The sequence below is a fragment of the Botryllus schlosseri genome, chromosome 4 (genome assembly GCF_051294905.1).
Source record: "Botryllus schlosseri isolate E-star chromosome 4, Bs_hap1, whole genome shotgun sequence".
NCBI classification, from domain to species: Eukaryota; Metazoa; Chordata; class Ascidiacea; order Stolidobranchia; family Styelidae; genus Botryllus; species Botryllus schlosseri.
In genome coordinates, this window is record NC_137239.1 from 27,497,657 (window position 1) to 27,512,497 (window position 14,841).

Below are 14,841 nucleotides of genomic sequence, written 5' to 3' on the forward strand. Positions count from 1 at the left end.
TATTACATAAATCAGGTGGATGAAATGGTTGCTCTCGAGAAATCTGCATATCTGTTCCGGTGATCTTCCACAACTTGTAGGAGGCTCGCTCGCTGTTTTTTGTCATCCGTTATGAACGCAGCATAGTCGGTATTCAATTTTACCATACGCTCTGCTGCATCATTAACTACTTCAACAGTATTCACAAATTCTCGAGCAGTCACGAAATCCGGATCAGTATGCCATTCCGAAACTGGAAGACTCAACCAATCATAGAAACCACGATTCTGGCCCATTCAAATCGACCATACTCATTGACTCAGAGACAGAGTCAGAGATCAGACTGAGAGGCATACCTCTGCGAAATTTTTCAGGGATTGGCATTTTCAGCAATTTAGCAGCCATCGCTTCCTTCAGTTTGTCAGGAATCTTTGGATTAGCCGAGAACACGGTAAATACCACCATTTCATCAGTTAGATACCAATGATGTTTTCGCAATTTCTTGTATGCCACATCAGCAACAGTGAGATCGCATAATGAAATGTTTTTCATGTCATGAAGGAATTTGAGATCATTCCAAGGTGCGTCACATGCAATACCAGTTTTCAACCAAGCTGGAACATAAAACAAAGCAATGAATGTATTGATTCGTTCCAACTTTTCAACGAACTCTTCAGAATAGTCCATTTGCTCACTCTACATGAACATTTTTTGACAGTACAGGACTTGACTCATCCATCTAGCGCTATGAGTAGCACCAGGCTTGCGAAAACGATGATCAACATTTGTCATCCGAAATCGCCAAGGTGCCTGTTGCACATTCTCTGTAGTCATCTCTTATCAAGACTTCTTTCTGCTTTCCATCATTGGGTTTCATCAGTGGAATTATTTCTTGCTTTGCTTCATCAGCTTTCATCGCCAACCAGCGGCCTTCAATAAACTTCAGCGTTTTATAGCTTCTTGATTTATCAATATGTTTCCACTTCTTCTTGAAGGTATTAAAATCCTGTTTTCAGGGCCTGTGGTTGTCGATCCAAACAAACACTTCCAAACCTCTCGAATGACCAGTTCATAAATATGATGGCGACAGGCACTGTAGAAAACTTTCTTGTTAATCAATTCTTCAACTAACGGAACCGCACCTTCGTTTTTACCAGTGTTTGAGGATGTTGTGTCAAACACAAGAGCTCCAACAGATTTTGTTAAATTCCAAAGTTCCAGCAGCTCAAATGATGCATCAGCCTGTGCTTTTCCTGTAGCACTTTCCGACTATGTTGCGTTCATAACGGATGACAAAAAACAGCGAGCGAGCCCCCTACAAGCTGTGGAAGATCACCGGAACAGATATGCAGATTTCTCGAAAGCAGCCATTTCATCCACCTGATTTATGCAATATTTTGCCAAGTTGATCTCTTTCTTTGCCTTATTTTTACGTTTCCTGTGATGTTTATTATGTGACGGTGAGTGGATGTTACATTTACAGTTCTATTCTTGCGCATGGGGATCCAGGAAATTGATGAACAGTGCCGGGTAGGTTTGAGGGGTGTAGGATATGTGATCCAACAAAATGACTATTAGTTTTAGGTAGTTTTGAGCAGTTCTAAGGCAGTGGGGGACATGGAAATGATATCCTGAACTAGCAATGCCTTATATAGTGGGGTTTTGTAGCACTCCAAACCGCAACAGCTGCATAAATCCATGTTATATGTCACTTTAACTAGGCTAGGTAAAATCGTGACACTCAGATTTTCGGGGAATCCCCTATTTTCAGCTGCTATTCTTCAAGCTCAATGTGCACACGGATGCAGGGGACGAGTTACAAAAAAAAGTAGCCAGAATATGTTTTTAAGGTATAAGGCATGGGAATCGGACTGAAAACCTGGACTTTTTGAAAGTCGGTCAATTCTGAACAACCCTAATGTACGTGAATTTACAAGCTGGTATGTAATCCTGATTTACAGGGACAGCATGTAGGTAGGTAGGCGGTAAAATGACAGTCTCGATCGCAAATGTACAGGAGAACATGTAGATTAGATATACCGGAGGTGACTGTAACATTACAGTCTGGCGTGTAAAGTGAGGTTACCGGACGAGTGTAAGTTAAATTTACATTGACTAACGGTAATGTTAGATTACCACGAAATGTCTGGCTACCGTGCTTCCAAACATTTCGCGGTAAATCGAGGTTTTTATTTTTTACAGTGTAGAGGCCTCATCTTGGTTTTTAGGGAAAGCTAGCAATATTCTGATTCTTATTATACCAAGTTTATAGGTATAAATCGAATATTTTTCAAATGCCATCGATTTTACAAGAGACGGTCTGCCGAATGTACACTGTAAAAAATAAAAACCTCGATTTACCGTGAAATGTTTGGAAGCACGGTAGCCAGACATTTCGTGGTAATCTAACATTACCGTTAGTCAATGTAAATTTAACTTACACTCGTCCGGTAATCTCACTTTACACGCCAGACTGTAATGTTACAGTCACCTCCGGTATATCTAATCTACATGTTCTCCTGTACATTTGCGATCGAGACTGTCATTTTACCGCCTACCTACCTACATGCTGTTCCTGTAAATCAGGATAACATACCAGCTTGTAAATTCACGTACATCCATACCTATCGCAAAGCAACCCGATGCAAAAATATCGCAACATTTTCTTCACATCCACAAAACGACATTGGAATAAACTGTATGTGTATATTCATTCATGATATCACGATGAAGTGGTTATCGATGGAAAAATATTGCTGCTGGAGGTCTAATTCTTCTTTGGGAGACATGCATGCAGTAACACGAGTGGTCTCAAGAAAACGTGAATTAATTCCACCACCGGCCAAACTTCCAATTGTTTCTTTTTCTCGTTCTCATTCCTTCTGTGTAAGTAGTATCTTGCAGTTCCACTAAAAAGAATTCGTGCGTAAGTAGCTATATAAAGCAAAGTTCCTAACCTGGACAGTGGACATGACATTAGAAAGACTAAGACAAATAGGCTAACAAAAATATAACATGTTTTGAAGTACCGGTACTGGCACATTGTGTGATGACGGCTCCGCCTTTTACATGACATAGCATAGATTCATGACTTTATCTCTGTATTGAAGCAAAAGGTTCCTAATTTAAGGTGGCATGTGTGGCAAACAAATCCAGCAGTGGATGAAAACATATCTATGCTATGGCCCGAAAATGACATTACCAAGCCAACAGTTTCAACTCCTCCGCAGCGGAGTATGTGGTCACTATATAAGTCGACAAATATCCCAAAATAGAACAGAGAATGCGGCGAATGAAATATATCAATCATGAAATCTAAGTCATCGAGGGCTGGTGTGCAGAGTCAGATATTCACGGTAACAAATACTATGTAGTACTGTATTACCTTTTAAGATGCGCATGCCATTCAGCATTCCTAGGAATCTTCAACGATCGTGTTCACTTTCTTCAAGCACAAGCTTCGCTCCACCCTTTGCTCAAATCTCACTAATGGCCACTGGCCAGACGACACTCGAACGATTTCGAAATAAATGGTATTCATCCGCTGACACATAACACCAATAATATTTACTGGCCACGTTATAATGTTTGATCTGGGTCGTTTTTTCCATACAGAAACATTTATCATTGCATATAGTCCCTTTTTTCATCTAATTTCGTATAAATTGATGTATATTCCATGTGTTGTTCACTACTTACTGTACTTACCTAACCAGACGCTGCTTGTGATGTCACAGTTGTGCGTTGGTTGTTTACTACGAATCTCAGAAAAAGCAGTCACCTAATGTAACCTATTACAGGTCGCCTTGTCCGCCATTAACAAATGGTTAGCTGAGCATGCGGTGCTGATATTTCTAGTTTCCCCGAGCAATATTATACATCCTGGACTAATTTTCTAACTTATCAGCCTTATCCGTGACAACGAATGTAACCAGCGAGACTGGCCGTACAGCCATTGCCTTATAATATAATATGGCTACGGTGTACCACATTAGCTACGATCGTCAGTTATTTCTTGTACCCTACTAAGCTTAAATTGATACTAGGGCCAACAATTTCGGTACGACAGACCCCAGTCTCGCAAACGAGGTTCAATCAGGTCAAATCACCTCTATAGAATGATATATCAGTAACATTCAGTTCTACGTATACATTGGCTGCAGCGATTTTGAAGCTAATCAATTTTGCCAATAGCCCGGTAAACTGCAGTAACGAGTAACTGTCAGTAATTTTGCGAAGAAATTCTGGTAACTTACTTTACAGCTATATTAAGGTAATATTACATATCAAAATGTAAAATGACAAGCTACGCACAGTAATTGGCTGCGACCGGTAATTTGTGGTAAAATTTACAGAGATTTCCCAGTAAATCTACCAGATTTTTTACAGTGTATAGTTGCGCCAGACGCCACCGAAGTCGTCAGTCCACTTTATGTGTGAATTTCTCATCTATATACGGCTATTTCACAGTTTGCCATCAATTCCCCTATATTGAGGGTGACTTTCTTATACTTTCAGCGACCTGACTAGATTGAAAGTAGCTTTCGGTTGATTAATCCTGGGACAATCACTTTTATCTGCTGGGATAATGACACAGACCCATGTTTAGTCAAAAAATAACTGCCAAAAACATCATGAAAATCCGGGTGTATTGGAATGTGCTGATAGCCAACGCTTCTGACTAACTTGCTGAGGATGTCCAACTGTTTCTCTCTGTGAGAGTTCCTGTTGGAACTAAATAGGCTCAGATAACGATATAATATATTAGTCGGATCGTCACCTGGTTCACTCATTTGAAATATGCATCATTGTGCAATGTGCATACGATACAGTTACATGTTATTTATTGATACACGACGAATTTGTTGGAATGATTCTACACTGTAAAAAATAAAAACCTCGATTTACCGCGAAATGTTTGGAAGCACGGTAGCCAGACATTTCGTGGTAATTTAACATTACCGTTAGTCAATGTAAATTGAACTTTAACTCGTCCGGTAATCTCACTTTACACGCCAGACTGTAATGTTACAGTCACCTTCGGAATATCCAATCTACATTTTATCCTGTATATTTGCCACTCAGACTGTAATTTTACCGCCTACCTACATACATGCTGTCTGTGTAAATCAGGATTACATACCAGCTACCTATCGCTAAGCAACCCGATGCTAAAATATCGCAAAAGCTTCTTCACAGCCCCAAAACGAGATTGGAACAAACTGTATATTCATTCATGATTCACGATGAGTAGATTATCGATGGAAAAGTATTGCTGCTGGAGGTCTAATTCTTCTTTAGGAGCTGCAGTAACACGAGTGATCTCCCACCATCGGCCAAACTTCCAATTGTTTCTTTTTCCCGTCCTCATTCCTTCTGTGTAGCTAGTATCTTGCAGTTCCACTAAAACGAATTCATGCGTAAGTCGCTATATTAAGCAAAGTTCCTAACCTAGACATGACATTATAAAGACTACTAAGACAAAGAGGGTAACAAAAATATAACAATTTTTGAAGTACCGGTACTGGTACATTGTGTGTGACGGTGCCTTTTACATGATATATCAGAAATTCATGACTTACTTTATCAAATGCAGCGGGCAAGTTATAAATGATATTGCATCTTCGTGTGGGCCAATTATTATTAGTCATGCACTTTATTGCATGCTGTTATTTCTTGACCCCCGATCAGGATTGTCCAACGTATCAGTAGTGGAAATATATTGAAATCGCCCAAATGTACCATAAAAAAATTCTTTCGTGAGGAGCACACGATTCTGATTCCTGGTCAGATTTAGAAGGACGCTAATATATTAGAATCGCAAAATTAAGTTATGTTGAATTGCATAGAGGGGCGCGAAGAAAATTTCAAGAATAATTAAAATTTCTAAAAAAAATGGGAGTGAATTAGTAATTTCAATTTGCATGTCGACGGATGCTAACACATACTAATTGAATTAGGTGTTGGCGGCCGCACAAATTCCCATCTACGGCAGCAGGTTGCCCATCCCTGATCTTATGTCTTACGCCAAGTTTGAATCGGTATTCCAGTCTTTAACATTTTTGATTAATTTCGCCAAACTTGTTTGAAAATAGCAAAAAAACATTGGACAGGACATCAATTTGTTTCAAGGTAGGTTGCACTGAGACCAACCCTAATGCTGGTAGTGACTACAGAGAACAAGGCGTCGTTCTGTACTGCCATGCCCAATTTGATCAGTTTTGGAATTGAATTGAATTAAATTGTGTTGATATAGGGTAGCTTAATTGAGGGCGAAGCCGAGCAACCTATATTGCATCTAAGTCTGTCTTACGCAGTGCAGTTCGCCAGCTATTAACAACAGCTACCCAGCGCAACGAGCTTTAGGCTACTGCCAAAGCTATGAAGTAATGAATGACTTACACGTGGGAATTCCTCTAAATCTTCAAAGAATATCACAAATTTGCTTAAATGAAGTGGAGCGCGACTGCTGGAGTTTGAATTTGGCGAGCTTTCTTGAATACGAAATAAGTTTCATCTTCGACAATCGTCTTCTGAAAATGGTTGTGAAACACATGTTTAGTCAGAATTCATACAGACTTTGTCAATTTCTCGCGTTCCCCAGGTGAAGAACCACTGATCTTATGTATTGAAGCAAAAGGTTCCTCATTTAAGGTGGCATGTGTGCCAAACAAATCCAGCAGTGGATGGAAACATCTCTATGCTATGGCCCAAAAATGACATAAACATGGCAACAGTTTCAACTACTCCGCGGCAGAGTATTTGGTGTCACAGGTCAGTATATAGGTCGACTAACATCCCAAAATAGAATAGAGAATGAGGCGAATGAAATATTTCAATCATGAAATCAAAGTCATCCCGGTGGTGTGCACAGTCGTAGATATTCACGGTAACGAACCCTATGTAGTACTGTACCTTTTACGATGCGTATCCCAATCAGCATTCCTAGGAATCTTCAACGATCGTGTCCACTTTCTTCAAGCACAACAAGCTTCGCTACACCCTTTGCTCAAATCTCAATAATGGCCAGACGACGATCCGCTAATCTAACGATTTCAAAATCAGAGGTATTCATCCGCTGACATGCCACCAATAATATTTACTGGCCACTGCGTTATTATGTTTGATTTAGGTCGTTTTTTACAGAAACATTTATCATTACATCTAGTCCCTTTCTTTCCCATCTAATTGCGTATAAATTGATATTTATTCCATGTGTTGTCACTACTTACCGTACTTACTTAACCAGACGCTGCTTGTGATGTCACAGTCGTGCGTTGGTTGTTTACTATGAATCTCAGAAAAATCAGTAACGCGTAACGGTAACCTAATGTAAGCTATTACAGGTCGCCTTGTTCGCCATTAACAACTGGTCATGTGGTCAACTTAGCATGCGGTGCTGATATTTCTGGTTTCCCGAACAATATTATACATCCTAAACTGATATTCCAACTCATCAGTCCTATCCGTGACAACGAATGTAACCAGCGAGACCGGCCGTATAGCCACAGCCTTATAATATAATACAGTGGCTATCTACGATTGTCAGTTGTCTCTTTTACCCTACTATGTACTATACTGAAATTGGTACTATAGGGCCAAAAATTTCCGTATGACAGACCCCAGTCTCGCGAACGAGGTTAAATCAGGTCAAATCACCACGAGAATGATATTAGTAACATTCAGTTCCACTTATACATTGGCTGCAGAGATTTTCAAGCTAATCAATTTTGCCACTAGCCTGGTAAACTTCAGTAACGAGTAACTGTCAGTAATTTTGCGAAGAAATTCTAGTAACTTACTTTAGAGAGCTACTTCGAGGTAATATTACATATCAAAATGTAAAATTACAAGCTGCGCACAGTTATTGGCAGCTACCGGTAATTCGTTGCAAAATTTACAGAGATTTCCCAGTAAATCTACCAGATTTTTTAGAGTGTAGCATTCAAGTCATAAATAGTTTTAAATTGTAAGAAAACGTTTCCAATGATCGAGTTGACCTATGAACATGACTTTGTCATCATCATCATCATTGGTTTATTAGCAATTTCATCAGTTCCATACACCACAAAAATGCAATACAATGAAAAGATAGTAAGGTGTCGAAGCGACTTGGAGTAATCTATGGAATCACACACCGACCTTGGCCTAGGCGATGTAAAGAGGAGGCATGCATACTGAAAGAAAAGTAAAAGAAATAGTATCGAAAAAAGCAAGCGATAAAATTGGGGTGGCATGTCTAGGAAGGTGAGATCGATAGGACAGGTCGTGGTCCGGTAATCTTGAGGATGTACTAGTATTTACTGCGACCTGGTAGGTATACTATTCAATGAAGCTTCATCGCATCACGCAAATGCCTCTTAGTTAAGTAGTGACGAGTGACGCTGCCGTTACAATAACAGCGAAATCCAACAAGGGCGAACTGAGTGAAGTGAGCGCATTTAACGATATTAAAATCTTACTTATCTCAATAATTAATTTTCGAGCCTATAACTGTCCTAACGAACATGATTTTGAAAAAATAAAGATTTCATGGACAAAAACCCAGAAACCCTGGTGATGCTTGAAAGATCCAGATCTGGGTGAAAAAAACCAGAAGCGGCATGTATGGTCTTGGCATAGTGTAATCACTATCCCAAGCCGTGATTAGTCAGGTGCGCATGGTAGGCCTACCGAAATTCTGGAAAGTTAGGTCATAATTTCACACACTTTTATGAGACGAATAACGGTAAAGGGATCATTGATGTTTTGTACAGTCCATCCTCAAGATTACCGGACCACGACTGACCTATCGATCTCGCTTCCCATGACATGCCGCCCTATTTCTTGTCGCATTCTTTTTCTATACTATCTTCTTTACTTTCATTCAGTGTGCATGCCTCCTCTTTACATCGCCTAGGCCAAGGTGGGTGTCAGATTCCATAGACTACTCCTTGTCGCTTCGACATCTTCCTATCTTTTCATTGTATCGCATTTTTGTGGTGTATTGAACTGATAAAATTGCTAATAAACCAATGATGATGATGATGATGTTGAGTTGAGAAGATCACTATCTTTTCAAGTAGCAACATGTTTGAGTTGAGACCGCAGAACAGTTTATCAAGGTTCATCCGCGGTTACAAAAACAATATTACTTGGGAAAACTGAATATTTGCGCCTTCAACGCACTAGTGCGTAGCGGATCGACAAATTCGCTGGTCCGACTCCGATCCGGGTTTCCATTCTCTGGTCCGGCTCCGGCCGTATCTGTAAAAAGTACTGATCCGAATCTTATCCGGCTCCGGCCAAAAATTAAAAAAAGTCCGCCCGGAAATCCGACCCTACACGGTACGGTGGTTCTGTGAATTTATAAATATGGCTCGTTTATTTTCGCACTGGCTTGGCGGTCACTTGCGTGTGGTGGGTTGAAAGGTATTTAGTTACAATAGTCATGCTTATCCATGAAGATTATGGTCGCATCTAAAAAGTACTGATCCGGCTCCGGCCGTATCAGAAAAAGTACATTGTGAATTCGGTTGTGACTACATCTCAATTTTAGCGAGCCTACTCAAATTCAGGTGAAAGTTGGAGATTTCAAGGGGGTAAAACACTTTGTATAAACATGTTGTACTTGTGTTTTTTCATGTGTTTTCTAATTAATAATTATGCCATAGCTGTGTAAATACTTTCGAGTAACATGTAGCATGTGAGCCTACGGACGATTTGCACACAATTTAGTCGACCTATATGATGTGGAGTGGGTGGAACGCTCGAAATCGTCGTCGGATCAATAGTTATAGCATTGGATACAGATCTTTGGTGTTCTGGTGATGATAACCATAGACCGTAAAAATGCTGCATAATGATGTAATCCCGATTAAAGGTAAATTTGGTCTGTTTATGACAGTGATCGGAACCTTTTTTAGTCGAAGGAACCTTATTTACCCTATATTTTCTATTGTCAATGTAATTCCATTGTGACAATACGTGACGTCATCGCTGAAACCAACCAATAATATTTTATTTGAGCGTTCCACTACGTAGGGCGGACCATCAGTACATGATAGACAATTGTGTAATCCGTATATATATATATATATAGTGACACTTACTCCAACAATACGCACGCTTCACACGCCAGTATAGGATACACCGAGCGCTGAACAGCAAGTTTAGTTGCAGACAAGCCTTTGCGTAACTTCAATTTACATAATTTTCTAGGTGGCCACAGTGCCTGAATATCTTCATAAACGATACGGGGGTCAAAGATTGCGAGTGGCAACATCAGTTGTGTCCATGATACTGTACGTTCTAGCGCGGATAGCGGTTGACATCTATGCTGGAGCCTTATTCATCCAAATGACCCTGGGAATCAACTTGTATCTAGCAATAGGTATGTCGGAAATTTTTATTCGTGTTACTCTATACATAGGTTACTAACCTACGGATAGATGGGCGATTCAAGTCGTCACACTTGAGAACCCAGAGAAGTCCACCGCTGAGACGGCTAAAAGCAGCATAATTGGTAGTATTGCAGCAGGCGACCCGATCGCTCAAATTAAATAAAACTGGCGTCATTGAGGTTACCATACATCCTCATGAAGGAGGATTTATCCTCATTTTTAGCTTAAAAAGACCACGAAATACGTGAAATGTTGGGATAACCGACATACAACGAGTATTTCAGCAGTCGAGTTGGCAAAATGACTTTTTTCATATTTAAAGTCAACACTGGTAATATAAAGTGAAAGCGGGTATTTCGGGAGTCAATTCTGAAATATGACCTTTATTTTAGTGATCCCAGGGAAATTAGCTGTATAATTTTAAAATTCACCAATTTCCTCGTCCATTACAGTCACTAGGGATGGTGTGAACCTCTGAAAGCTTCATGTTCGTGTGAACGCGAACCTTGACGTCATATTGCTAATTCAAAGCCTACATTTTAGTGAAGTGATAACCTATATTAATGTACACGATACCTAGCGACGACTCGGGCCACTAATGCCACAATGCTGAAGTACTTATTAGCGTTTTAAACGGCGCCAAATGCATCAACTGGGGCAATCAAATGATATAATATTCCCATAAAATCAATATCTTTCGTCCCATTGTCAACAATTTCGACTAGGACTTGCAAGGAAATATATACTTACGCATTTTCGGTCTAAACTTGCTATCGAGTACCGATATTACCCCATTAACAAGTTATATAGCAGTAGCCAACACTCCAATCGCACGGATTAGGTTTTTATGATATAATAAACATACGAAATCAAGATTGAACCCGTAGACCTGCTAGATTTTTTACGTCAGACAACGATATCAATTTCATAGATTGGCTGAATAAGCATCATTCGCTGACTACCTTACCTACATCAGGGTTGTTCAGAATTGATCGAATTTCAAAAAGTAATGGTTTTCAGGCCGTTTCCCATGCCACCTTATGCCTTAAAAACATATTCTAGCTACTTTTTTCTGTAACTCATCCCTTGCATCTGTGTGCATGTTGAGCTGGAAGAAAATAGGCTGAAAACGGGGGGACTCCCTAAAATTTGAGTGCAGCGATTTTACATACTAAAATGCCATATATGTCAGGTTTTAAGCAACTGTTGTGGTTTGGGGGGATGCTAAACCTCACTGTAGATATTTTTACGAGTTCAGGACACCATTTTCATAATGCACACTGCTTGGAAATTCCTCAAACTTCCCTAAAACTGAGCATCACTTTGCACGATTCACCATGTAAAAGAATACAACTGTAAATGCTCCATCCAATCGCCCAAGCGATATTGGCGGACCCCTTTTGAACTGCCATTGACCCCCGCGGATCCCTTTAAGCTTTCGTTCAAAATGAGCTGAATTATCGTGCTACCATCATCTGTCTCATGCAAATATTGATTGTAGGTTAGTGATAAACAGCCACAAAATGATTTTTCTTGAAAATAACATCACATTAGGCCTATATGTAGAAATGGGGTGGACTTTTATTATTTCGAAACGAATTTTGCTGCTGTATTTATTGTCTTGAAACTCCGCGGTTCGATTGCATATGAACGAGTGCCGAAAATCCTTTTCCACAAAGATATATTGGTAGCGAATGTGGTATTAACGCGTAACGCTTCCCCGAAGACAGCTTTTGGTGTGTGTTTTAATGAATATATCACGTCCAGCCTAGTCATTTCTATCTAGTATCTCATCTTGAAGGTAGTTATTTAGTGGTTACGCAGGAGAAAATGGTTTTGCTGGCGAGGTTTCTATTCCTTCATTGGAACAGATTAGGAAAAAAATTCAGGAATTTCTATTTCAAACGACTGTTTACTGATTTGATGAGACTGACAACAACTCCAAATCCAAAATGCTATCTCCAACATTTCACTTTTTCACAAACCCCAACAAAACATCTCTAAATCGCAATATGTTTGAATCAGCAGGCTATTGGTAATTTGACAATTAAAATGAGTTTGCGCAGTCGGATATTTCATCTCATACGGCCATTTTAATGATGTGAGTCCTAAAGTTTTAGTATGAAGCGAAACTGTCTCGTACTTTTCCTATTTAAAATAAAATAAAAATAAGGTTATCAATCACTTTACAAATTTAGAGGTTTCGCGGACCCCCTGAAAATGCTTCGCGGACCCCCGGTTGAGAACCACTGCCATAGGGCAATGGAACAACTGCGAAATAGCCGTCAATGCCGAATGTTCCGAGCAATCGGAGCGCAGCAACACAATCAACATAACAATGGCCGATTGCGTCGAAGGATTATTCGGAACAATGCGGATTTTAAGACTTTGACGGTAATTTCGGTGTGGTTCAATTGCCTTAGCTAGGCAATCGGTGGAATTCTGATATTTGATCACCGTAAGGCATTATTTTCGAGACCTATCTGGAAAATATACGGACGGCAAACCATCGCTACATGCCACAAGATTGCCGGAGCCGGTTGATAACAATTTGATTCACGAAATCATACGATTTTTAGTATCGCTCCTGGCTGTTACTGCATTGTACACAATTTTCGGCGGTTTGAAAGCTGTGATATACACTGACACCATGCAGACCGTGATCATGCTTATTGGAGGAATCGTTGTGATGGCTCTAGGTGAGTCCCTTATCGATGTACGTACGTATTTGTAACTTAACCTTTAACATTTGCACAATCTTCCTCGATTGCGCTAATCCGATGATTCTATAAGCATTTTTAGGCATTTGAAAAAGTTATCAAACTTGAAGGAACTGAAATATTCGATATGGGCTATGATTGCGCCAATAGAAGTAATATTGCAGTCGAAATAATCATCGACGGTTGTCTTCAAAAACGACATATAAAGGAAACGATTGAAGTAGGACGACTCTGAATATCCCGCTCCAGTTGGTATACGAGACGATCAAGTGGACGTATAGTCGTATATCTTGTTATTTAACTGCCGTTGAAAATTCGATGATAGTATCCTAATAAAGATAATAATCTATCAATAAACGAACAACCACAACAACAGAATAAAGCAGGCGACTCTCACCCAAAGTCACGAAAGTTAAGTCACTTAAGTTAAGTGACTTTGGGTGACAGTTGGGTGACTTTGCTGTCACCAAGTCACTTAAGAAATGGATGCATCTGTACTCCAAAGTATTTTAAGTGGCGAATGATGATCCATAAAAAATAAAACCACCGTGGCAGTATAGAGACTGGCCTACAGTCTTTATAGTGACAGCAATCATTTTATAGCGCGTTGTCACTTCCCGTTCCCATGAACACTCGCACTGATTGCTTTGTTATGACCAATTGAAGTTTTAAGAATGCCACAGTGGGCATATCGAAGCTATATTATCTCTATGATAATGTAACTCATATCTACTATATAGTAATTTGATTACTCAAAGAGATCTTTGCAACTGAAACTCGAGAGTATTGGCATCGCTGTGCTCATCCCTGTGTCCCCATAAATTAGGAAATACAATACCGATGGGCATAGATGGTGCATCATTTGGATCAGATTTGGACAACTAGTTACTCATATTTGTCTGATTAGACCAGGGGTCACCAAGGCAGTAGCAATATTCAAATGATAGATTTGAAACTCGAAGCGGAGATGGGTTTCATGTGAACAGCAATTGAACATGAGTCAGTCGACCCTTAGGAACATACGAACGCAGTTTTCGATCGGGGCGTTGCTCGTCTTCGTCCTCGCGTAGGCTTAACAAAAATCTGCTTAATATTTCCGAGTCTTGACGCGAAGATTGGCGTTTCTACGCGCAGTGCAGCAACGTAACTGAACTATAGGCTGAGACTCTGGTGTGAGTCCCGGAGTTAGTTATCTGTTCTTGATATGGAGCGGAAAACCAGCACAGTGCTCCTAATGTCTAAGTATGGACAGCGCCATAACCGGCGAACCATAAACCCCTTAATTGTGGCGGGCCGATCTTGAAGGAGACCCCAAATTATGTCGCAAATCAACATAAATTGTAACGTATTTTATGGGAGATTTTCTACGACTTCAAAATTTTCTTCGCGCTTTGCGCGATTTACTGTACTTGAGTGCCCACTTTTTTTATTATGGGTACCCTCAGTCCCCGAAAAAAATTACGCGTCATTTATAGAAGAAAATTGGCATTTCAGCGCCGGTCATTACCACTCCACGACACACCAAGACTTCTGAAGTTTTGGCCAACATGCGACTTCGCGAAGTGTGTTACCATGAACATATAAAACCTTTGACAAAAATGACCGCCGCATGTTGACCAAAACCATTATTATATATATTGTCAATTCTCAATTGCTCATAGGCGCGGGATAGTCCTGCGCTTGTTATCTGAAGTCACCAACTCCTTCAGCTATGCCAGTGAATCTTACCGCGTGGACTGAGATAGGATGAAAAATTAATA

General features: G+C 40.0%; 1 protein-coding gene and 3 long non-coding RNA genes across 5 annotated transcripts in view; 2 read left to right on the forward strand and 2 right to left on the reverse strand.

The window, feature by feature from the left end:
• LOC145438386 (uncharacterized) overlaps positions 1-14,841 on the forward strand; it is a 226,414-nt gene that overhangs the window by 73,959 nt on the left and 137,614 nt on the right. The window lies entirely within an intron of this gene.
• LOC145437671 (sodium/mannose cotransporter SLC5A10-like) overlaps positions 1-14,841 on the forward strand; it is a 40,966-nt gene that overhangs the window by 7,507 nt on the left and 18,618 nt on the right. The window contains exons 4-5 of the mRNA XM_080314955.1: positions 10,180-10,351; positions 12,941-13,060. Of these exons, the coding sequence (XP_080171081.1) occupies positions 10,180-10,351; positions 12,941-13,060 (292 nt within the window). The remainder of the gene's footprint in view (positions 1-10,179; positions 10,352-12,940; positions 13,061-14,841) is intronic.
• Positions 2,767-4,370, reverse strand: LOC145437676 (uncharacterized). The gene is made up of 2 exons (XR_013914713.1): positions 3,365-4,370; positions 2,767-2,888 (listed from the first exon to the last, which is right to left on the reverse strand). It is a non-coding gene; the product is annotated as an uncharacterized LOC145437676 (long non-coding RNA).
• On the reverse strand, positions 4,948-7,922 carry LOC145437672 (uncharacterized). 2 transcript variants are annotated; one of them, XR_013914710.1, is made up of 3 exons: positions 6,895-7,364; positions 6,382-6,512; positions 5,169-5,382 (listed from the first exon to the last, which is right to left on the reverse strand). It is a non-coding gene; the product is annotated as an uncharacterized LOC145437672 (long non-coding RNA). The 2 variants fall into 2 exon arrangements; XR_013914709.1 differs by lacking the exon at positions 6,382-6,512 and having other exon boundaries at positions 4,948-5,382; positions 6,895-7,922.